The 25,154-nt window shown below is 37.2% G+C and overlaps 1 protein-coding gene across 5 annotated transcripts in view; it reads right to left on the bottom strand.

Annotated features, from left to right (window-relative positions):
• TLE1 (TLE family member 1, transcriptional corepressor) overlaps nt 1-25,154 on the bottom strand; it is a 69,416-nt gene that overhangs the window by 9,097 nt on the left and 35,165 nt on the right. For 2 of the 5 annotated variants that reach the window (XM_030466882.1, XM_030466885.1), the window contains exons 7-14: nt 18,764-18,968; nt 18,001-18,017; nt 10,743-10,859; nt 7,502-7,555; nt 5,919-6,071; nt 4,941-5,085; nt 4,044-4,234; nt 2,630-2,706 (exon numbers count right to left, since the gene is read on the bottom strand). In XM_030466882.1, coding sequence (XP_030322742.1) covers nt 2,630-2,706; nt 4,044-4,234; nt 4,941-5,085; nt 5,919-6,071; nt 7,502-7,555; nt 10,743-10,859; nt 18,001-18,017; nt 18,764-18,968 — 959 coding nt within the window. Of the gene's footprint in view, nt 1-2,629; nt 2,707-4,043; nt 4,235-4,940; nt 5,086-5,918; nt 6,072-7,501; nt 7,556-10,742; nt 10,860-18,000; nt 18,018-18,763; nt 18,969-22,605; nt 22,630-25,154 lie in introns of all 5 variants that reach the window. The other 3 variants (XM_030466883.1, XM_030466886.1, XM_030466884.1) reach the window with 2 other exon arrangements.

Genomic DNA, 25,154 nt, shown 5'->3' with positions numbered 1-25,154 from the left:
ACATGTATACATGATGCACAGTAAATTGAATGTATTTCTTCCCATGGTACTCTCTTTTTCTGTATGAAGAATTACAGTAATGATGAAGATATTCCTAGAAATCTGTATCATTTCTACTATGAGAAGTAGAGACAGGACGGTCTGTAAGCAGTTACTCACTGAATAGATGAGATATATGATGGGAGTGTTCAGGTACAGAATCCAAATAAAGAGTCATAGCACTTAAGAGGCTCAAAAGCTGAGCCCCATCCTGGGCTCCAGATCAAAGTCAGTTTCAGAATATTTGTTAGCAGTAAGAGTTCACAGAACTCTACAACTTTGAAGTCTCAAGCTTGCCCTTGCTTCTCATGGAGAGAAGAAAAACAATTAAGCAAGTATTAAGCAATTTTTTGCCATGTGTTTAAGATGAATAATCCACTTGTACATGTTTTTTTTTAACGGAAGGTTGCAGTGTAAATGTTCTATTAAATTCAAAATACCTAGGTAATTGGTGTTTTGAAATGCTTTTGTATGTACACACAGATTCTCAGTTCTTACTGAGATAGGCTGGGAGGTGAAATCTTTAAAATGCTTCATGCAAACTGTAGAATTACAATGTCTCCTATGCTCTGAAATGTCAGACATGTATGGATTTTCTTTTTTATCATCATGAACAAGCATTTGCTTCCAAGACTGGTTGGTGAAGACTCAGCATGACTAAGTTTGAGGGCCTAATAAGCAGTCCAGCAAAAGCTTCTTGGAAGCCAAGACAGATTTTTCTACAGTACAACTTATCAGCAATCCACTGTGTAAAGAAATGGTTACACATTGCCAAATCCCTCTCCCCCTGCCAAGACAAGCACACAAAAACCTAAATGCTTCTGTTTGCCTGGAGATGCATAACATGTCATGCTAGCACCCACTGTCAGCATACTCATGTGGATCTAATAACTAGGTATTATAACTTTTCATTACACCTACTTTATACTTAGAAAAACTTGCATCAGCTGCAAGACTGACACTCCCTAGACAAAGAAGAAGTTTCTGTCTCCAGAAGAACACAGTACTGGAGACAGCAATGCAAAAAATTTGCTCCTCAGGTGCTATTGTCTTTGGCTACCTCTCTCATCATGTTACCCTCCTACATCTGGGACTTTTCAACTTATCACTAACTTTTCTTCAATTAAATTCAAGATTTATCAACTTTCTCATACTACCAACAGATAGCAAAAGCCACTGACCGAGTTGGTGATGTGAAGCTGGTCATGGCAGATGCTTGGTAGCAGACAGCTGTTTCCATTCCAGGAGGCTTTCCTAATCTAAGTCTCCTCTTCCATATTTCCATTAAGGAAATAAGAGTAGAAGGTAACAGAAGGAAATTTTAGAAAATCTGGTGTAATTTTAGGTATGTTTGCATGACTGACATTACAACATACCACTAGCTATTTACAGGAGCCCCAGATGAAAGCAAACACAAATATGTGAGTATATAACTGTCAACACAGTGACTCCTAACTTAGGTGGTGTCCTAAGAGCAATAGTTTCTGAATTTGTCCTGCAAAAGGTAGAATTAAACCATGACAGATTAATAAAGATGACAGTATATATCAGAATGCCCAGCACAGGAAGCACAAAGTCTTAAGCTAGTTTCAAAATTATGTGAGCACTTAGCTAGAGAGAAACTACTCTAACCACAGCTTTCTGTTGAAAGAAAAGACAGGACTGAGTGTCAAGCACTGAAGGGACAAAGAACAGGTTTTAAATGAAAGGTAAAAAAATCTGTTATATTTCTCTCTGGGCCACTCTCTCCAAGAAAACAGATTAGTCAAACTTGCAGTCTATGCTCCATTTGTACCAGCATAGACTAAGTTGTCCTAAAATACTTTAAAAATCATCACATTTTTTAGGAGGTTATACATGTTACTGCATGTGGACAAGTTCAGTCTCAACCAAAGTCAAATAATGAAAAAACAGATGTATGTTGATTTGGTTAATTTATTCTATTGAAATGCTGATAAGCCGGAGCACCAAATAAAGATTTTATTCAATTACCTCTTCACCAATAATTACTTAAATAAAAATAAGCTGTTGTGAAAGTTACCCTGCATTTATGCATCACATTCTGCACAACTGCTTCATCATCCTTTGCTCTCCAGTTACACACTTGCACAAATGTATTAAAGAGCTTGCTCCATTATGCAAGGTGTGCATCAGCTGTTAAAGTAACTTCTTTGTATACCCATTGTGATCAGCATTTGCAGACTCTCATGCCTGATGAAACAAGTGCTAGAAAAGGCGTTGCAAGTTTGCACTACACATTTATGCTCAGTATAGTACTAAGTTTAGTTTCAGTATTCTTTTATCTTAGATATTTTATCACTGTCTACCAGTTTGTCATCCCCTTGTCTTCCCCCTGAAAGAAGGAAATAAAAATACCTTAAAGTATACCTTCAACAGCTTTTTTCTTATACATAAGTATATGTACACGTGATTTACTGCACCTCTTACCAGGAAGAGTCTCAAACAATCTCTTGGGAACAACCAGACACTACAAAAATAATTTCCTTTGGAATTCTTGTTCACTGACAAAAGATAACTTTAATGTCTCTAAATACTGCAGACTCTACCAAAATGTTAAAAAGTTACTTACGGTTTTCCCCCAGGAATCCCTGCTAGATTTGGAGGGATTCCAGGTACTCTCATGTGAGGAGGAGGATCAAACCCAACCTGACAAAGAAAAATAAATTAATCTGATGCTTGCAATTTCTCATTCAGTAACCAGCTTTTCTTCACCCCAAGACATTATGCATTTAACCAAATTGTGGCTTTTACCCACAGTATAAGGTAAGTGCTTGTCCCTTCTTAGGGGGTGTAAAACATGAAGCTTCCCCTAGGTATACTTCTGCTAGACGCGTTCATATGTGAATAGAAAGCCAATATTGTACATCATGCATTCACACCACTGAGTGCAAATAGTCCCCTGTTAGCACAGACCAATGCTCTTAAGCTTGGAGACTGACAGCATATACCCATGCAGGCACAGTGTGATTCAGAAAGCAGCTTCAGGCTCTGGCTAGAACCTTTGCATAGCTCCACACAGCATTGTGTGGGCATATCAGCTAAGAAATCTCTCCCAGACCTATAGTGCAAGGTGTGGAGATATTTGTCTAGAGCTTAGATATACTATGTTTCCCTTACATACTGCAGTTCCACTAAATTTTACATCCTGAAGAAATATGTACATGAAATAATCAAAACAGAAATTCTGGACCAAGCATTCTTGGTTTCTTCTGAACACTATATTTTAATTTTTACTGAATAGGTAAGCAGGTATGCAACTAGAATTTTCACATTTTCACATAAAAGACCTGTTTACCAGTTAAAAAAAATGTAGCCATATTTACCATAATTAAGTCCAATCATCAAATTTATAAGCACGTAAATCTGCGCATAAAGCTTCCATCAAGCTCATATTTGCAGAATCAGGCCCTTTGGTAATTCTGCACAACATCAGCTTTAACTACTACGCTCTATCCGCATACTATGTCCACCACAGCAGCTGTTCAAAACGTGTTATCACAAAACTCCAAGATATGTACAGACCAATTTCTCCTTTTGATTTCCACCAAGAACACAATACAAGGACATAGACATAAACAAAATCACCTTCTAGGTGCTTCAAGATTAATTTGGTACGTCTGTACAGAATATTCATTAACATGGGTGAGCGAAAGAAAAGCAGGTGTCTGCAGCACCAATGAAATACTTCACAGCTACTAAAACTACCTTTTCATCTAAAGTATAAAATAATTTTTTGGCATTTATTAATCAGCCAAAGCACTGATGAAGGTGCAGAAAAAAAAAAAAAGAAACATACATAAATACACCAAGATTCTTTGTTTTCAAGGTGTAAATTTGTTTCTCCAGCCACACAGCAAAGTGTAGCACACAGTGAAGCTGTCAAGCCTCTGGCACTGTTATAACTTGGGAATTCAACAATGTTAAATGAAGCATGTAGCTTTCTCAGTGAACCACAACTCACTCATACAATTGAGACTGCCTACCATAGGAGATCTTCCATAGGCAACCACAGCAGCTGCAGCAGCAGCAGCACTCATCTGGGGTGACATATTGTGCAGACTGGCATAAGCTGCCCCTGGACTGGTTAACTCCCCATTCATGCCAGCATGAGGTACCATTCCAAATGGAGCAGGGTATGGTCCTGGTACTGCCAATGGTGTCCGCAAACCTGCAGCTACAGAATAATGAAAACAAGTAGTTTTATTTATGTATTCCTTTATGCACAGAAGAAAATGTGTCTACAAGACCTACCCTTCCCCTCTCACATACATACACTGCCAAGAAACACTACCATAATTTAACAGCATCACCACCTCTTTTGTCTCACTGCAAATAACATTTAACAAAGTCTGAACTTGCAGATTTCTTCTAACAATCTCTTCTAGCATTACCTATTTCCAGTTCAGTAATATTTCCCTGTTTACATTGATCTCTCCTTTGCCAAATTAAGCAGTAAAGCTGACAGACATAGTATGCACAGCTCATGCCTGAAGCAACTGTGCTGTACTAGCCTGAATAGCAAAAGTAAACATCCCCCTGTATTTGTCAAGATTTACATTGCAGCAAATATTAGCAGACTCAGACAAAGAACTACAGAAGAGATTGCATTCAGAATAAGTACCAGAAACTTCTGAGAAGTCTTTTAATATTGAATTCAGTCTCTGGATTATTTGCAAAAAAGATAAATACAAAAAGTAAACAAAGATGGATAAGAGATAGAAAGATATTCAAACTCTTTTTAATCCAAACTTCTGCTTCTCATCAAGCTTTCTCTTGATATCAAGAACAAAGCAATACATCTAGTTAACATTCACACAAAACTACATACATAAAAAAAGATTAATTTTGGAACCATAAAAACATGTGAGGTAATGCATTACCAGCTTGGTTAACCAGGGGGTCCATTGTTGGAGGCTTGCCAAGGCCTGGACGAAGTCCTGGAGTTGCACTGGTGCCGGGGGTTGGCACATCACTTCGAGGAGTTGGTGTGTTGGATTTCAGAACAGGCGTGCTGGCTTTTTCATGCTGGTATCATTAAACAAATTAAATGAGTATTATTTTTCATCCAGGCCATATTATACAATTTATCACAACAGCAGCTGGGACAGTGGGCACCTACTACCTAGACAGACCCCCAACCAATTTTCGTAAGTCCATGCATAGCTGACATTAACTTGTGAGAGAGAAATGCTGCCCTTTTTGACTGCTGCCAAAACTAAAGTAAGAAAAGAAACGGAGAAAGTTATGTTTCATCTTTCACTGGCATGAAAAAAAATAAAAACGCCTGAACTGATCTTCCTTTCAGGAAACCACTATAGGTACCACCAAAATTTTAGCATGAACTCGTTACTGTCTCAATTTTTACTGGACACAGCGAATCTAAGTACAAAAACAAAATACCACCATAGTTGATAGTATCAAAAAATTGTGCTAGAAAAACTACAGAGGATCTGATCAAATTATTACTGATAATGCAAGGAAAGTTGTTCAAGAGTAACAAGTTCTTTAGAAGAGTTTTACAAAAGCCTACAGAACTACTTCAGACTATACACAGACTATGTTAAACCATAAACTACTGTTCAAGAAAAAATAAGTAGTGCTTAAGCAACTGCTGTGATTTGTAATAAATCTGCACCTCATTTGTCATAAATGTAGGAAACACAGGAAATCAAAATGAAGTACAAAATATTATCGAAGAGGAAAGCTGAATAATACTATAAAAGTCTGGAAAAGCAATAGCCTATTTCAGATTCAGTTGTTCAAATCTATGTGCTTTCAGCCACAAGCAGTTGTGGGAGAACAGAATTAAATTTCAGAAGTAGGAAGAATGTTTATCTGGCCAACAGTCTCCTACCCACCAGGTTGATTTCTTTGGATTTGAGGGAAGTGGAACTTCCTGAAGAGGCTGTAGATGCTGGACTGCTCGAGGCATCTTTCTTTAGCAGGCGGGCTTTTTCTATACCGTTTTCACGTGGTGAATGAGTGGGACTTGCCCTCGGGGAAGAAGGATCCTAAAACAATGGGAAGGGAAAAACAGCACAGAACCATGTCATGGGTTGGTACACACATACACACATACACACCACTAAGGAGTCTATGGGAGAAGAACTCAAAGAATTCAAGCAGTAAATTCCAATGAAAAGATGTTCTGTTATGTCTATAGGGAAAAAAAAAAGCTGAAATCCCTTCACTTGGAGACAAAAGCTCATAAAGTAATCTGGTTTTATCTTACACTACATATAACCATAAACTGCTTTCAAGCATAGACGTTGCATCTCAGTATGCCCAAGTACAAACTAAGGCAAGTACAAATAACACATGATAGAAACAAGACCAACAGTAACTGCAGTAAGCTAAAACTTGTTTTTTTCCATTCATGTTCTCCATGTGCTGCTTGTGACAACAAACATTTCAGTCGTAGGCCATCTGTAATTGCCCTGCCACTTAAATCTATAGGAAAAACTGAAGGATCTTATCTCATGAGATCTCTTCATCCTCTCAACCTTCTCTTTTCCAGAGGGAGTCTCTGCATTTACTTCAACCTGAAACAGCTGACCCAACAAGGTACAATGCAATCAGAGCTCTGCAGGTCCTCCATGCTCCTTTGGTTCATGAGAACAGCAGCAGGGGGGAAGCAGTCCCCATAAAAAAATGTTGTCTACAGATTCATTATTGATCAGTTTCATTGTAAGTATGGCTTTCTCAAATCTGTAGTTTGACAGCCATTTTTCTATTTGGCTACTTCCTTCATTTGGGCACTTGGAGCTGCTGAAGACAATTCTTAGTTTCTCTCCCTGTGCTTTTCATAGAGCAGAATAACCTCACTACAGTCTTCAGGCTTCCTAAATCTTTTTGTTGTATGAAATAAAAAAATGAAGAAAAAGAGAGGCCCATCCCTTCACCCTGATGCAACTTCCAAATCTCTGCCCTGGAAAATAAAAAAAACAGCTACAATCTCTGGAAAATTTTGTGAACTGACTGACTTAATTCTGACTTCACTTGACTTCATTCTAAAAATAAACATTTCTGGAAAATCCTGTATTTAATACAGGATGTTAAAATACTAATAATATTTCAGGTAGCAAAAATGTATTGTCTCTTTTTTTCCCCCTTTTTTCCCCCTTCTGTCTTCTTTTTTCATTTGAAGACAGAAGTTTGCAAACCTCAGCCTTCCACAGGAATCCCACCATAACTCCCTCCACTAAAGAGAACATGTGAAATTGTAACTGCAGAGAGAACAGACCTAGACAAAGCAGCAGAAGGAAAAGCCGAGAGGGCAACCAGATAAAGGATGACATAGTAACTGCAGTACTAAGAAAAAGGAGAAGTTGTGAATATTTTAGCATATTCACACAGATGATTCTTTTCCCTCTAACATCTAAATGCACTTTTCCTTTAATCTTTGGGCAAATGTCAAGACTACAAAAATGGAAAAAGTTACCTCATTGGAAACATCTACAACCAAGTTATCGTCACTCTTGTCCCCATCACTGTCCTATTAAAAATAAATAAATATAGTGTTCATTTCAATTAGTACATTAAGAGCCCAGAGAAAAAGACTATGTATGTACTTAGACATTTTTTGTTTTTCCTAAACGAAAAGCACACAGCTTTTCATTGACTTATTAGCAACAGGGAAAACAATGAAAATAGGTACACAACACCTTATTTCTGCTTCAATAGTAAAACCCCAGTAAGGTAGAACTAGTTGAAAGGTGGTGATCTCACCATCAGCAAGAGATGGTCCCATGTGCCGCCTTATTATCATCATAAACAGTGTTACCTCTGCTTCTAAAAGAGAAACTCATTCTGTTCATATGCTAACTGACATGTTAATCCTATGGAAATAAGTGATTGTGCATACTTAAAAAACCACCAGACCTCAGAAGACTGGAGCAATTTGGCATGTTTCATGAATCAGCTACCTCAAAGTGATAGGAAAATTTTCCTCCTTTTCCAGAAAGGAAAGTTTTGAAATTAAGTGTTCCGGGGAATAAAAGACCTCCAGAAATGCCAAGGCATTTCAACATTTCTGCCTAACAAAAGCAAAATATTCTCACATTCCTAAAAAGAAATTTTTATTCTGGCTTATCAAGCTGTATTTTGAGTGTTTCACATAAATCTGTGCTCACCTGAGCTTCTCTAGTGCATCATAACAGCTGTTACTCCACTACCTCCTGGTCCCTACCTACAAAATGAGCTGGGATGCCTCAGCAGACACATTTTATGAAGCACAGTGACCTAGTGATTTCCACAGTGGACTGTAATGGTTCAAGCAGAAGGTGAGTCTTGACTTGAAAACAAAAAAACAAACAAACAAAGTGAACAACAAAACCAAGAATTTTCATATGGGCCTGTCCTATAAAAACACTTCTAGTTAAAAACTTTCTAGGCAAACAAATCAGACATAGCCGAATGTCCAAACTGTCCACCATCTCTTCCTTTCAAAGTGTCCGGGGTATGACACTTAACACTGGCAAAAAGAAAAACACCAGTTCCTTCTTCTCAAGGTTATAAATGTTGTGTGCTTTTTAAAAAAACACCAGCAACCAACCAACCAACCAAAAAACATAAACAAACCAAACAACAAAAAAACCTTACACACAAAAAAAACCCAAGACAAAACAAAAAAATATACCCCAAAAGAACACAGCATGCTATTTTTAATGCTTCCCTTCTGCTTTAAAAGCTGAAAATGGCTCCAAGAAATACCACAAAGATATTAGGTACCCAAGAGTGCCACTAAAGACAGAATGGTGGCTCTGTTTGCCCCTCAGGAAGCTGTGCAGCCAAAGGGTGCAAAAGGAGAAGGAACAGGAAAACTTCAGCTCCAGTTATCTGGCACTTCTTAAAAAGGACGAAGCACCCAGAAGGCAAGAATAAGTTAGAACACATTTGAGCATGTGGGAGCACAATAGTTGGGACAGTTGTTCACCAGAAATACCGTCCCTGAGGAGGACAAAAATACTTGCTAAGCAATGATTACATGCACTTCACTGCCTTTGTCATCTTAAGAAACAGAAGTTTACTGGAACTATAAACCGTATCTCCTGCAGGTACTATTGATAGCAGAAGAGTGTCTGCTCCAAATAAACCCACAGGTTGAAACTATACGTGTCCTAACATGAAAATGAGTCAGAAGTAAAAACAAAAAAAAGAAAAAAATTGTATTTTGCATCTTATTTGCAAAAGCAACAATTACTACAAAACATTTATCTCCTTTCTGAGAAAAGGAGTGCTTTCATTGACCCTACAAGAGCCTCACTTGAGTGAGCTTGAAGTCAGCAACTCTGTTTGCTGAATCAGGGAACTTTTAAAAGGAGAGATCTTCTTCCAGATTAGAATGAAACTGGAACTTTCAAATTCTTGTATCCCTTAAATTCTTTATTTATATGCTTACTTTATCTGTAAAGTCCGTTTTAAGTGAATAGGAAACAGAACCACACACTTAAAATGTGGATTGAAACAAACTGCTTCTACAGTGCAATTATATCCTTTCCATTTTCTTCCAGTAGAAATTTAACAGAAACAAGCAAATTAAGCTTAATCTTCCTTTTTTTTTATTTTTTAAATATCAAATGTATCTTAAGAACATCTGATCTTCAAATGTTTAATATGAAAAATGCCTACAGAATATCAGATCCTCAGAGTTGAGGGAGTAACTGGAAAGTCTGCTCAACCCTTCTGTAATTAATGTAAGATTACTAGAAAGTAGTGAAAATACCATAACAGTTGCAAAACCATAACAGTACTACAACACCGCAATGTAATGGGAAAGTAAACTCATCTACTGTCAGTAGCTTCAGGGACAGCCAAAAGTTGCTCAGAGACATTATGTGTCCAAGCCAAAATAAATTCCTTCATGAAATATTGAGGAAATAAAGTGGCACCTGATTTTTTCTTGGCCTTCAGTAAATGAGGAAGTAATTAGTGATTATATCCTAATAAACCAGATCATTTTCTACATTACTCTTATATCAAAAAATTGTATCTTCTGTTAAATTTATGTTCTGCTTTCCAGGACTCTACAGCCTGTTCAAGTATCATTCTGTGATTTGGCTTAGCATTTAAAACTTGAAATTATAGCCTATCTGAACTTTCTGAGGTTCAAATATGCCACACTGTTGAGCCAAACTGTCTCTTGAAAACCACACAAGTAAGCGAATAAGAAATGCAGCACACATACTGTGAACATTTTATACTTCAATTTGCATTCTGCTGAAACTGTTATATTAACCAAAAGCAAACTTCGGTAAATTGGTACGCCCTCATAACAAATGCAATTTGCAATGGTAATTATTATTCAACACGGTAACACCTTCCATCAGAAAAATGTAATAAAAAAACCCCCAAGTTAACAAAATATCCAATTTCAATCAAACCTGTGAGTTTTAGAGCAGTTGAGAAAGAATCTCTTGCTCAGATTATGAGAAATGTCCCAGAACACTTGAGAATCCCTAACAGCTAGTCCTCGGTCATTATTCCCATGTTGAGTAGTATTACTTGAGCATAGCCTAAACTATAAGTTCCACAACATGAATAATGGTCTCTCTAGCACATATATTCATGTCCTACATCAGCCATAGGAAACACATTGCCTTGTTTTTCACAGCTCTTTTACTCCTCATACAGCACAGTATGTGCAAATAAATTAATAATTTCTTTGACACAGATTTGCTTACATAATGGCTGGAATCCTTATCATCCACCTTTCTCTTTTTGATGTCATTAGTATATTCAGGGCCATTCCTTCGTTTATCTGTGCTCCGCAGACTGTCTGGGACCAACAGAGAATTACTCTGTGAAGACAAAAAACAAGGTCAATCAAAAATTCCTTTCAAGATTCCTTCATATATGCTTAAAAAAAAATCAAAATAAATGTGATAGATTCTTTAGAAATGTGACACCTACATAGACTTTCATCCCATTTAATTAAACTCAAAGTCCTGAAGGCAAACATGTACAACTCCATGCATTCCAAGAAGCTTGGCTTTTCAATGTTCCACTTATCAAAAGTTTAGTTCATTTGTCAACCACCATCTATTTAACTAATTAATTCAATTTAATTTATTGTTTGGGAGAAGCAGGCATACTGTATTAAAGTGCAGCTAACAATGACTTTTTAATCTTTTTTATATTTTTTTCAATATTCATAATCAATATAATAAAAAAGAGACTTAATAAATACAACGTGATTTCCCATTTCTAGATCATAAAAAATAGATGAGGTTTTGGTACATCTACGCCTGCAGGCATGAATAGATATATGGCAACTTGATTTAACTTTTAAAATAACAACTATTTACGAAATAAAGTTATGCAGCAGCCATTTGTTAGGTGCAGTAAACTCCAATTGGATACCTACAACAAACACATAGCAAAGATCAAACATTTTTACTTTCAGCATAACATTCACTGCTAGCGTGAAATTAAGGCTAAAGTGTTGTTTAATCAGAGTTGATCTGAAAAACTTAGGCCAACACAGATACACAAAAGACAAAAGCAAAGACTAATCTCCTCCTAAAACTACATGGACTGCTTTCATTCATGCTAAATTATGCTAAGTACAAACTGTTGACCCAAAGAGAAAGGCATTTTAGACATTTTTCAGTCACATGACAATTTGACGTGCCTGCGATTCCCATCTCCATCTCCGTTCCAGTTAAAGCATTAAAACGTGTTACAATGAGTTCTTTTAAAAGCAGGATTAGCATATGCAAGAGGGTAATTTGTTCAGTGATGTGTTAATGCCGTGAACAATACTGAATGAGCAGAGAAGAAAAATCTCCTTTCACAAAGACCTGGTAAGCCTAGTTCCTAAAAGCCAAGTACATGCTTACGTGGATAAATACATGCTCACATAAATATACAAGTAAACACGTATTTACATGCCTACACGTACCTCTCACAAGAGAAGAGACAAATACCCACAAATATGTCCTCAAACATAAAGATACTAAGATCTATCCAAGAACCAGATATATTTACTCTTAATGTACCATAAACGCATACTAAATGCAAATGAACTGCGCAGTGAAAGGCTTCCTCTTTCAAACCTGAGGACACCGCGCTGCTTTTGCTCAGACATTAATGTTTAGTCCCAAGAAAAAGGAAAACAGAACTGCGTACACAAGACAATCTGAATCCTCTTTTTTCCCCGCTTCAGATGCTGCACTTTAAAGCCAACTCTAAGCTCTTTTATTCATGACTATTCAAGCTAAACAAATGCCAAGGGGCTTACATAAAGCATATAGGAGGGTCTGATGAAATTCAGTATAAAGAAGCTCAAAATAATGTCTTTACCGAAATGTTTTGCAGCTAAAAGGTGGGCTTGGTGGATCAGTGAACTAATTGCCTTGACAAATGCAGCCTGAATTTAACTCCTCATCTCCTCCCACATGCACACAAACTCAAGGAGATTAACTAGTTTGAAAAACATTTAAATCCATCTTCAGCATTTTAATATTGAATCCATTGTGGCTGTAACAGTAGGAACATCTTAAAAAGCAATCTGTCAATTAATAATTGACAACAGATTTGAGTACTGAAAATACCTTTTCTTAAAGAGGGAAGTCTTAGTTAAGATGTATTTAAAATAATTTTGAAAAGTTACTACTTAAAAGCTTCAAATGAAACAATGAAGGCAAACAAAGGTGAATAAATTCAGTTTCTCATTTTGAATTGTGAAAAATAAGTGTGAATAACAGAAAGACAATGGGGCAACAACTCAGAAAAATTTAGCAACCTTGCTATTTGAAGTTACTACACAGAAGTGGGGAACAGCTTGCAAATTTTAACGTCAAATATTCAGTACAACGGCAAATTTTATTTTATTCTAGTTTCTAAACAATGCTGGAAATATTCTATACAGTTTGCTTTGTAGAATGTCAAAACTGTGAAATATATACCAAGGAACTCCAAGGCATACCTGGCTCCCGCTGTGTTCTAAATGCCAAGCATGTATTATTAAACTTGACTTCTCCTTAAAAGACTAATGGCTTCCTTATCAAATAAATATATAACAATAACCTAAACTCCTCACAAGCTTGTTCTACAAAACATGTTCCCTATGGTCATATTTACACTGCTTTTCTCTTATCCTACCATGCTAATTTTAAAGCACTGTTCTCTGGAATCAGAGCATTCATGCTAGAACCAGTTGCAGAGCAGCTTACTTCACGATAGCTATACTGGCAATTGACAGTAAGAGGATGCTGTAACCAGCAAAACTTAGTAGTAACCTCAATAACTACAAATTTACTGTTTTATTTCCCTTAGGAGTACAAGCAAGCTCTAACAACAGAGACTAAATCAGTAAAGTATACGTTCTGATGAAATATAGCTTGCTACTGTAACTTACTACCATAATAAAAAACACTAAGATTTAATTTAACAGTATGAAATGATGCATTTTTTAAGAATATGGTAGATCAAGAACACCAAAGTAACAAAGGAAATAAACAAAAATACAACTAAGAACTGGGAATGAGATGGCCGAGCTAGCCTTGGGCCAAGGGCATTTCTTAATGCCATAATTTTAAGGTTCAGAGAACAGTGAGGATAGCCTACTAAAAAACACTTTTCCTTATTTCATCTCTGGTAGAGCTTCTGGTTTCTGTATGTTCACTGTCAAGCTTCTCTTAAAAAAAAAAAAATGCATTTAATCATCTTTCTTCTACCCAGCCTATTGACATCTTACTTATTTTTAGATGCAAATGAAGCATTTTTATTTTAGCGATAGTTTTTTTTTACATAATGATACAGAAATTTTCATTTTGGATTGCTCTTTGCTAACACATGCATACTAGATATCCTAAAGACAAACTGCATGATGCTGGTCTTGGTTTGTCTTAATTTCAAGGGACTAAATACCCCCTGCTTCAGAAGATAATCTCTGCTTCAATAATAAATTCAGTTTATTCAGAATTACCAACACAACATCTTTAAATCATGAACCTCAGATCAAAACAAAGGGCAAAAATGCTTTTTCTGTATATGTTTTGGTTTTATTTTGATTAATTGAAAATCTACTCACATGAATCCCTTTTATTAAGTCCTGAAAGAAGATTTAAAAAAAGCCTAATGTAGCATCACTTCCTGTCAGTTACCAGTTTCATAGGAGCTGCATAACAGGCAACTTGGGAACCTAATGCAACTTTGCTGCCAGCAAAAGTTAAAAACTAAAACTACCAGCAACAAATGTAAAATGAAAATGTAGTCATGATGCACACAGAAAGGCAAGTTCCTTTTTAGGTATATAACATACATGGTTCAAAAGCAGTTCTTTGACTGCCTTACCATTCCCCACAGGAATTACTTCCAAACCACAAATATGTGTGGCAGAGGAACAGGCTGAGTGTCCACTGTCTCATTTAGTCCCAGCATAATACAGCACAGACAATTCACTAAAACATACAGAGCTGTCATTTAACTCTATGTTGATCATTACAACAATTAAGTAACAGAATTTACATCTGTGCACATGGTTCTACCACACCTGGTCCCAATTAACATCTCTAGTGCTGTGCTCTATTTCTCCCCCAAAGACACCCACATACTTTGTTTGGCTATTCACTGACTTGCTCTACATCCAAACCAACTGTGCCCATTTCCCACTACAGCTAGTTACTACAGCTGACTTGTGCTTTCCCTCATCTCTAAGGGCTGCTGTGTTTTATTTAACAATGGCACTGGACCCATGTTGCCGCACCACATACAAATGCAATCTGCAGTTATACATATGCAGACACAAATAAATGCAACCCCTTGTCAAGCACACAAAACAGGACCAAATTGTATACCTACAATCAAAACATCAGTTGCTCAGCAGTCCTACTGTTCATAGTCAGGACTTCTTGACAGGAATATAATAAAAGTTGAAAGAGGGACTAGTGCTTAACCATCCCCCAGCTAGGCACAAAAAGATTGCACTCAATGTTACTCAAGAATCATTAACTTTTATTTCTTGAATACACTTCTAGCAAACATATGTCAACAAGACCAAAGTTGACTTATAAACTCAGTAGGTTTTGTTTTACACTACCAGTGACTGAAAGCTACTGACTTTGCCCTCTTCTCACCCACCATTTTGGCTTATATTTAGACTAGTAGGTGCACATTAGAACCAAGAAAATCTAGAGGCCTAAATGCATTTGAATCATCCTCCACATTGTATAAATAATCAGGACATGTTAATAGACAGGCTTCTAGTGATTTCAGTATATTCTACCTAATGTTTGTCAAAATCACAGTGTCCATAAAAATATTTTTAAAGATACTATAAAATTGGTCAGACTACCCCAATCTTCTTGACCTTTGTCTTAAGTCTCATGAGGCTGCTCCTATGAGCTGCAAACTAAACTGCAAAGCAGCATCCCACAGATTTGTGTAAGCAACTGCTTCTGCATCCACAAAGCCAATACAAATAAAAGATTAAAGAAATTCAAGTTTTCTGAATAAAATCTATATAACAAAATGCTTTAAAATAATGCTTTCCTCACAAAGGCTGTACATGTGCTATGCTTAGGAGTACCTTACATTTTCATATAACTCCTCTTATTATTTCTCTCTCCTTCCCCATTTAAAATAATTAAAACACAAAATCAGCTTGCATATAGTAACAATCAAAAAACAGCATTCAATTGTAAATGCTCTCTTCCTTTAAGGCTGGGAAAGAAAGAATAGTACAGAGGGCAAAGGACACAGGATGGTTTTCTGCTTTAAGAAAAGTGCATTTGTTTTACAAAACAAAAGCAACATTTACACTTCACCGTGAAGGCAAAAAAAAATGTCTTTGAAAACTTGAGAATACTCTTTAAGTCCTAGAAAACAAGATAAACATTTTTCATGAAGATACAAGATAAACGCTATCTTTCCTGTAAATCCCAAACGCATAATGAAGTCAATTTCACTGTCAAAAATCATTATTGATAGAGTGCTTCAGAACACTTGCATTTCCTCACTGTCCAAACTGTAGAACACTACAGCAATGGGAAAAGTCAAATAGATACCTAAGTTTAGTTTGTAAGATGCTGACTGCACGTTTCCCACAAAAGAAAATGCAGACATCAAAGTTCTTTCATACTGATGTCTCTCAAAACTTTAAGTTCCAAAACCTGCTTACTTTGCCTTCTTCAATACCTGCAGCCAGACTGCATCAAAATTGTAGGGACGCCTGATTTCCCAGAATAACACAACCCAGTTTTAGATAGTAAAGAACTACAGCAGCAAAAACCCCACCTGCTGTTATTCATGTAGTCCTGTAATATAATTTTGACAAAGTATTCTTAGCAGTTATGTATGAAGTATATATATGTATATTAAAAAAGCAGCCCTTGTAGAACTGCAGAGTAATATCAAGTATCATGGTTAACTTAAGTAACAGCACAAGTTTTGGCATCTTATATGAAGAAAGCAATCCAGGATTTCTGGCAGCACCCCAACACTTAATGATTCTGAAAATCAAATTGATCTTATCTTGGTGACCTAGATGTTACAAAGCAATTTGCGAAATAAGAGTCTATTGCTCAGTTGGAAGCACATGCAATAATTAGACAGTACTGCTGGCATGCTTTGTGTGCTTATGACCAATTTTACATTATCCTTAAAAACTTATTTTAAATTAAAAAGAAGTTAATTAAAGAGACAATTAGAGAAGTTGAAAGGGGAAATCATTCCCAGCTGATAATTTTAACCACAGATTTGAACTTGATGGACAGGCCAGAGGAGGATGGGAAGAGAGGAAGAACAGGAGATGTAACAACCAAAGCTAAATATATAATTATCGCTCCCACATGAGCATGTGTGTGTGCACAAGGACAAAGAGGCTGTAAACCTCCTTCCTTAGCTCTTAAGAAAAGCTGTTGAGAATTCTGCAATTGACTAACATCTCAAGGAGATATGTCCCACTCCAAGAAAAATGACCTTAACAAGTCTGGGGCTTCACAAAAAAAAATACCTTTAAATTATTTCCATAGTTACACTGTCATTAATAACATCAAGCAAGCTGAAATGAATGCTTCTTTCTTAGTAATCTAGAAACAAAAAAGACTTCTGCAAATATTATGCAGAGATAGTTTCCAGTAAGTAACTGTCAAGCTCTGGCATTGAAAAAAAAAACCAAAAACAAACCAAAGCCACAAAAGCAGCAACAAAAATCAGAAGTTTAGTAACATAAATATATCTGTCAAATAACACGTTTTAGTTATATCTTTCCTCACAGAGAAGAAAAATAAAACAAAAAAAGAAGCCTAAATTTATCTATGATCAACCAGCAAAATTAGCCTTGTTACTTGAAATGAAGTGAAAGCCACACATGCCCACCTCCAACAGACTAATACAACAAGATGACTCAGAACACAGCACTATACAAAGTTGTAAGAAATTTTTTTTGGCTGGGTTTCAGATAAGACTGTCTACACCAATCCTACTACAGATTTTTTAAAGGAAAATGAAATAGTGCTATGGAAATTATACCTCAAGCATAAACTAAATGGTAAAGACATTAGTATGGCTAAAACAGATTCAGTTAGAAAATTTCTTTGTCAGACAATTGTCAGACAAAATCCTATGGCAAAACACTGTCAAGACACCTGAATTTTAAGATTAGCACCTGCTCTGCAATTCTAATTCCTGAAGATCCTAAAGGAAGAATCTTTAATTACTAACGGCTTGTTTTAAGTTGCAATCCACATTCTGTTTGATTTGGAGCTTCCCCTCCAACTCTAAAATAAAGTTCAAGCTTTGCCAAATTCATTCAGCTCCAAAAGAAACCTGATTTATACAGTCCTCTATATAACTTGTTGCTCTGCAAAAAGCAAGAGATATTGTAAGAGAAAACACACATGCTTAATATTATGAAACTGACTAAAAGGAAGACAACACAGACAGTGATTATTACATTATGTAGAAGTGTAAGCATAGAAGAACACTGGTACTTACTGTGCCCGGCTCTCTGTCTGCTCCCGCAGTAATCAAGACATCCCCGTTCAGACACAGAGGCAAAAACAGAAATAAAAAAGGGGGGAAAAAATTAGAACACAAGCCGCCAACAGTTTTAAAATGGCTTTTATTTATATAAGTCATTGCACATTCCTAATACAGTGATTTCCTGAAAATTACAGTGTTTTGTAAACATGATTTACAGTTTAACCATACACAAAGCCTAGTTTTATTTCATGACAGAATAAATTACTTTCTTTTAAAAAATTAGTCAAGTGCAATTTTGCCCCATATTTAATTGCATACTGGAATTCAAGCCTGTGAAACTAAAGTAACAGATGCAATTATCTAAATCTTTTGTTTGAACACATTAATTTCAAAAATTAACTTCCATTCCCCCTACCTTCCCACCCACCCTTTTAACAACATTACTTTCTTTGAAAAAATTACCCATTACGTAGTTTAACACTTTTCCACAATACGCTGCAGGCCACTCGTGTTACAACTAAGCATTTACTAGGATGTCAAAATGCCCTGCAAACTATAGAGCAGTTGACACCTAGTGATCCCCTTTTAAAATAGTGAAAAGTTCCAAGCTGAATTTTGCTTCAGTCATATATATGCAGACATTTTAAAGTTTGCCAACTGTTTGTTTGTGGTTTTTTTTGTCATTCTATGTAACTGAAATTCTTTAGAGATGCACATAATTTGCGGTAATGCGCAAATTTGACAATGTCCTAATAAGGCCTGCCATGCCTCTCACCTCTGTGGTGTTCTGCATCATGATGCTTCTTGTCATCTTTAATTGCCAAGTGAGACTGCCCACCCAAAGCACTAGAAAGGGCAAGAAGGCCAGCACTGCTTCCGAGTGGAGGGATTCCCGGAGGCTGAAGTCCTGATGGATGTGGTGTTAGAGGCACTGGAGGTCCATGGCCATGGGAGAGATGTTGAGCCTGCAACTGCTGCTGCTATTCCCAGCAGTATCACCATCCCCAGAAGAACACAATGCAGAGCACATAGTTTGGGAAGGAGAAGGAGAAGTTTGGTTAATTACTGAGAATCAACAGAGGATTTTTTTCATTTGCTTATTATAAATCTAGCCTCTCCTCTTTGTCCTACCAGAGTGTACATACTACATGATATCATGCTGTCTGTGGAACACTGTGGTCATGGCCCATAAACCAAAAAAGGTTAGCTGGGTACTAGTTCTGCAGCCTGTGGAGAAGGTTCAACTACTGTAGGTTCCTTGGAGCAGCTACTTGGGGCCACAGCCTCACCAGTGACAAACACATGACAGCAGAAGCTCCAAGTATTTTTTCCCTGTCTATAGAAAGAGGTATCACTGCTCTGGGGAAAAAAAAAAAAAGTTTCACTAGCAAAAGTGATTTCAACTCAACCCTGTCTCTTCCCCCAGTTTGGAGATAATGAGTAGGTTTCTATTTTGAATATTAAAATCCCTAAAAGACACTACTGAACTTAATATTTAGTGTAGTTAAATTTATACTTTACTCAATCAAGCTTTAAAAAAAAAACCTACAAACTGAACTACCAAATAAAACAATAATGAGCTAACATTTTAGGAAATAAATTTGAGCTTAAAATCCAGGTACTCCAGATAGCATCAGTAAGGTCATGGAACTTCCAACACGAAACCTGGTATAAATTAAAATACCTCCGTTTCTTTCAGAAGCAGCTTGCAAGTTCAGTATCACAATCAATGCACATAGAACCCTCTAACCAATCTCATAAATTAACTTGTAAATAATTTTAGAAACAGAATCTTTAAAATGGAATGAATTCTCCACAGTTCAAATATTAAGATATTTTCTACCTAAACCTGTTATGCTTTAGTAGTATTTTCCACCTCCAGCTAACAATTTAATTTTCCCAAAATATTCAAGACAGATTTATTTAGGAAATTAAAACTCAAAACCATGTTTAGCTTAGCTGTAGCTCCCCTTCAGTCTGCTAAATGTAAGCAGATTTTCTGCCTCTTTCCTGCTTCCTTGAGCCTGGGCATATGAAAAGTAGACAGAACAGATCTCTCCACCTTGGCCATGCTTTGCCATCCCTCTACTAAAGACAGATCCTATGAAAAAACCCAAAGTACCACCCAACTCATCAGAGAGAAGACAGGTAAATGAATGTCTGAACAGGATTAGCTTTGCTAGATGGGAGAGTTCGACCTGGTGAATACTAGTGGTATGCCTGTTCCTGTAATAGCAGGCAAAACTGTTATAGTACTGCCGAGCTACTGAAATCACATCTAAGACTACCGTTTACATTATTTCACAATTTAATCCAAAATAATTCAAAATGATCCAAAAATATATTGTCTGACTGTATGTATGCCAAGACTCTTCAAGAAAATTCTCAACAATACTTGTATAACATCTACTGGCATATGAATGACTTCATCTATTATTCTTTAGATAACTACTGTACCCCCATACATTATTTCCATAACCCCATCCCTAGACATGTCTTGTGATGAAGACATAGTAGACTGATGTTGAAGAACTATGGATCAGAGCCCAATCCCTGTAGTCAGTTCTATGAAGCCACAAGTTACTAAATCTCTCACTGTGTATCAGGATTTTATTTTCAAGAGCTGCACAAGACTTCCTATTCTCTACCGCAATATGTACATCTGATCAGTATCTATGCCAACTTTTCAGTGTGTTTAAAAAGCAAAGATGAAAGTAGTTCATGTTGTACTATTTAGTGTGTTTACTACAACCCAAAAAGTAACATTTTAAAGGAAATTATTTTAAGTAGTCACAGCAGTAGATCACCAGCTACAAAATCAAGCAGCTAGAATCAAACTACAGAAGCTTCATTTAAGTGAGGAACTACCGCTAAAGAACACTGTAGAGTCTGAAAAGTCTGTAGAGTTTTTGCCTTTCTTGTTTTGTTTTGGGTTTGGGGTTTGTCTGTGGGCTTTTTGGTTTGGTTTTTTTTGTTTGCTTTTTGGGGGTTTTTGGTTTTTTGTTTGTTTGTTTGTGTGGGTTTTTGCTTGTTTGTTTTTATTTGATCCAGTCTTTATTAGGATATTAGTAATTTCCATAATGTTTCCTCAAATCAGGATATAACCTGGTATTTTGGTAGGCTCTCTCAGAGAGATGTTATCTTAGTCTTTCCCTTCCTTATTGACCACTTAAGCCAGGTTAGTTATCTGCAGTCTAGCCATGAGACAACACTCATCAGCAGTACCATACTGCATTAATGGTATTGGTCTTACTTGTACTCGCCTGCATTATCACACTGGAGTACTTAGCTGTGGCACACAATTGGCAAAGAACAAAAAGTTCCAAATTGGTTTAATGGAGAAAAATTTCCCCCCTTCTCCAACAGTGAGCTCACATTAGCTATGAGCATGAAAAGGTCAAAACATGGAAAAAAAAGTTAAATTATTTCCATACTTGTCCCTGTTCCCTTCAGGAAGCCTGTGTAGATTCTCTTTTATTCATGCCTCTCTTGCTTAGTTTAATGAGCAAACAAGTTAACCTGCATGAGTTCAGGAAGTATAGCTTACAGTCTTCAGAAATGAAACCTAGAGAGATGTTACCTACAATTTCCCTGGCTCTGCTCCACAGCCTGCATGTATTTTCTAAGTCGCAGAAATGAGGAACAGATTAATACCCTCTAACAGGTTGTGAAGCTGAAACCATATGATGAGAAAAGCTATATCCAGTTTCACTACTAGGACCCACATACAAATGTTGGGGAGCAATGACACTGTAGGTTGTATGATGAAATATGGGATTGTACAGCAAATGGACCTACATAACAATTTAGTAGCTTTGCAAAATAGTAACCGAGGGCAGTAGAGGAAAATGGTATGCAAAGATGCTTAAATAGATAACTAAGCTAAACAGATTAACTGAATACCTAATTAAACCTGTTGGCTTAAAACTTCTGAGCCAAAAAAGGTGTATAATGATTTGATGCTTATTATCTGAGGCTCACAGCTGTTCAAGACAGAAGTATACTAATTGTTTATATATTACTGATTTATAATAGTTTTAAAGTTCTCCCTAACACATGAAGATGATCCTTTCCAGAAGTTCATGCTCTTTAAATAATTTGAGCTGTTAAAAGTATACTATATTGTCTTTCTAGAAGGAGAAAAGGGACTATGTGCTGCACACAAAGGAAGAAACTAGACTAGGGAGATGGATAACAGCAGCACTCACAAGATGTATTTAGTAACTAGACATTTGCCATAGCAGATCCTAGAAATAATTATATTATGCATATAATCACTTTCCTATCACTTCAAAGACATTAATGCCTGCTCTGTCACCTTTTAAGAGCTTAACAGCAGTGAGATGGAGTAAGCTGGCAGCAGTATCATGGTCTACTAGGCATGTTCATTAGCAGTTAATTAAAAACTAGACACCTGCCATAAGAAATGTGCTCAAAGAAGATGAGTAACAGGTCTGTCTTACTACCAATTATGATCATTACTTGCAGAGCAAGGGCTGTGTCCACTTTCAGAGGGAAGTGGGAAGTTAGAGAAGAGTGCAATGATGCATACATAAGCAGCTGCACTGAGATAATTAGCTATAGCAGTGATTCTTAAAACATCAGTAGTTCACGTACCATTTTGTTGCAAAAACACAGGTTCTTCATATTTACAAAGGGAGAAAAGGAAAAAAAATGAACACATGAAAAACATTTATCTGTTTATCTGCTTATGTGTAAGCAACTCCTAACCATTTTAGAGGTAGTACAGTTATTCACCTTCAACATCCTAGGCAAGTTCCAGCTATAAAAAGATTAACTAGGACTTAAAATTGGACATTAATTTTAAATTTCTTCCAGTTAGTAAGTGTCTGTGAAACAGATTTCCTATATGTAAACATAAATATGTCTCCTTTAGGCTTCTCGCTTTTCACAACAGAGCATGAGCATCAACAATCCCACTTTCCTCTTTGATGTACCTCTATGAGGTCACAAACACCTATGGCTTGCTTAAAAATCTAGTTTTGAATTCCTAGATTTAAACAGAGCATTCTTCTGTTCTTGAAGAGGTATATGATGTACTACTCAGCATCTGCTGAAAAGAAATTAATTAAAAATCAGATGTGATCGTACATCAAAAATGGAAAAAAGGTGGTAACTTGTCCCAAACTAGAAGAGCTGTCTTCTCTTGTGCCCTTAGAAATAAGCATTTGGGAGCAGAAAGTTTTCAAAAACCTTATCAGTGCTAGCACCAGTAATACTATGAACAGATTTCCCCCAAACTCAATAGAGATATCCGAGAAAAAAAAAAAACAAACCTCTCAATCAGGGAGTTCCTTTAGAGACCTGAAATGTAAAGAGCACTATTTTATGTCAACTTCTGTAATTATCAATGACATACCTATTGGGATTGAGTGCACCCTTAGCAAGTTTGCAGATGACACCAAGCTGAGTAGCACACTTGATTTACTGGTAGGAAGGGAGGCCTATGCCAACCTCAGGAGGCTCAACAAGGTCAAGTGTAAGGTTCCTTGCACATGGGTTAAGGCAACCCCCAGTATCAGCACAGGCTGTGTTATGAGGAGATTGAGAGCAGCCCTACAGAGACAAATTTAGGGGCACCAGAGGATAAAAAACTTAGATATGCAGAGGATGAAAAACTTAGATAAGCACCAGCAAGGTGCACTTGTAACCCAGACAGCCTACTGTATCCTGGACTGCACAAGAGTGTGGCCAGCAGGTCGAGGGAGGTGATTCTCCCCCTATATTCACTGTTATAAAACCCCTGTCTACATTCATTTCTGGGGACCACAGTGCAGCAAAGACTTGGACCTGATAAGCAGGTCCAGAGGGCAGCCACAAAAATGATCAGAGAGGGCTGGAGCACCTCTTCTACTAAGAAGGCCTGAGAGTTGGGGTTATTCAGCCTGGTGAAGGGAAAGCTCTTCGGAGACCTCACTGCAATATTTGAGCTTATAATGTAGGCCTGTAAGAAAGATGGTGAGAGACATTCTACCAGGGCCTGCAGCAACAAGCCAAGAGTAATGAATTTAAGCTGAGAGAGGGAAAATTTAGGCTGGACATAATGAAGAATTTTACAGTGTGGGTGGTGAGCCACTGAAAGGCTGCACAGACAAGCTGTGGTTGCCCTATCCCTGAAGTGGCTGGACAGCTGTATCTAGTAAAAGGTTCCCTTGCCTATGGCAGGGGGTTTGGACTTGGTCTCTGTAGGCTGCTTCCAATCCAGACCATCCTATGATAGGTCAAACAGACTGATACGTGAACTACCCAGTGTGGATCATTTACTACTTCATTTTCTAAACTGGATACAGCATCAGAAGCTGCATTTCCCTCTCCATTGCTTTTGGATGCTTTTTAGTTTGGTTCTTTTTTTCCTAGGTAATATAACTATTAGAATAGCTAATCACATAAAGTATGTTAGCAGTCCCTGCAAGACACTTCTTTCTTACCTATCTGAACCTTAGTCTTCAGTACCATACTATCAATCTGCAAAATCAAGCTCCAAGGTTGCTTTCTTTTGCTGACAGCATAGAACTGGGATGAGTGGCTGATCTGTACTGGGGCCACCTACCTGGGAAGCAGATATAAATAAAGGAAATTGGGAGTCCAGGCAGACTCAAAGCTGAACATGAGACAGCAATGTGCCTTGGTGACAAAGCAGGTGAATGGCATTCTGGACTACATTAGACCAAGTATTGCCAACAGGTCAAGTGAGTTGATCCTTCACCTCTTGTTATCACTGTTGAGGACACACCTGGAATACTGGTGTCTGATTTTGGGCCCCCTGGACATGAGACATGGACATACTGGCAAGCATCCAACAGTCAGTCTAGACAAGGTTAAACAGTCCCCACTCTCTCAGCCTGTCCTCACATGCAAGAGGTTCCAGTCTCCTCACCACCTTTGTGGCCCATATTTGGATGGCCCAGTGTCAGGGAAAGAGGCAGTGGACACAAACAAAAAAATGAAAGTTCCTCCTGAATATCAGAAAACACTTTTTTTTTTACTGTGGTAGTGACAGATCCCAATAGGGCACAGGCTGCCCAGTGATACTGTGAAGTCTCCAACCTTGGAGATAATCAAAAGCAATATAGACATAGCCCTGGTATAACTGGCTCTAGGTAGCCCTGCTTGGACAGGGGAGTGAACCAGATAATCGCCAGGGG

This window comes from Calypte anna, chromosome Z (genome assembly GCF_003957555.1).
Source record: "Calypte anna isolate BGI_N300 chromosome Z, bCalAnn1_v1.p, whole genome shotgun sequence".
NCBI lineage: Eukaryota > Metazoa > Chordata > Aves > Apodiformes > Trochilidae > Calypte > Calypte anna.
The sequence above is the reverse complement of the archived record's forward strand: the minus strand, read 5'-3'. Positions and strand labels throughout refer to the sequence as shown.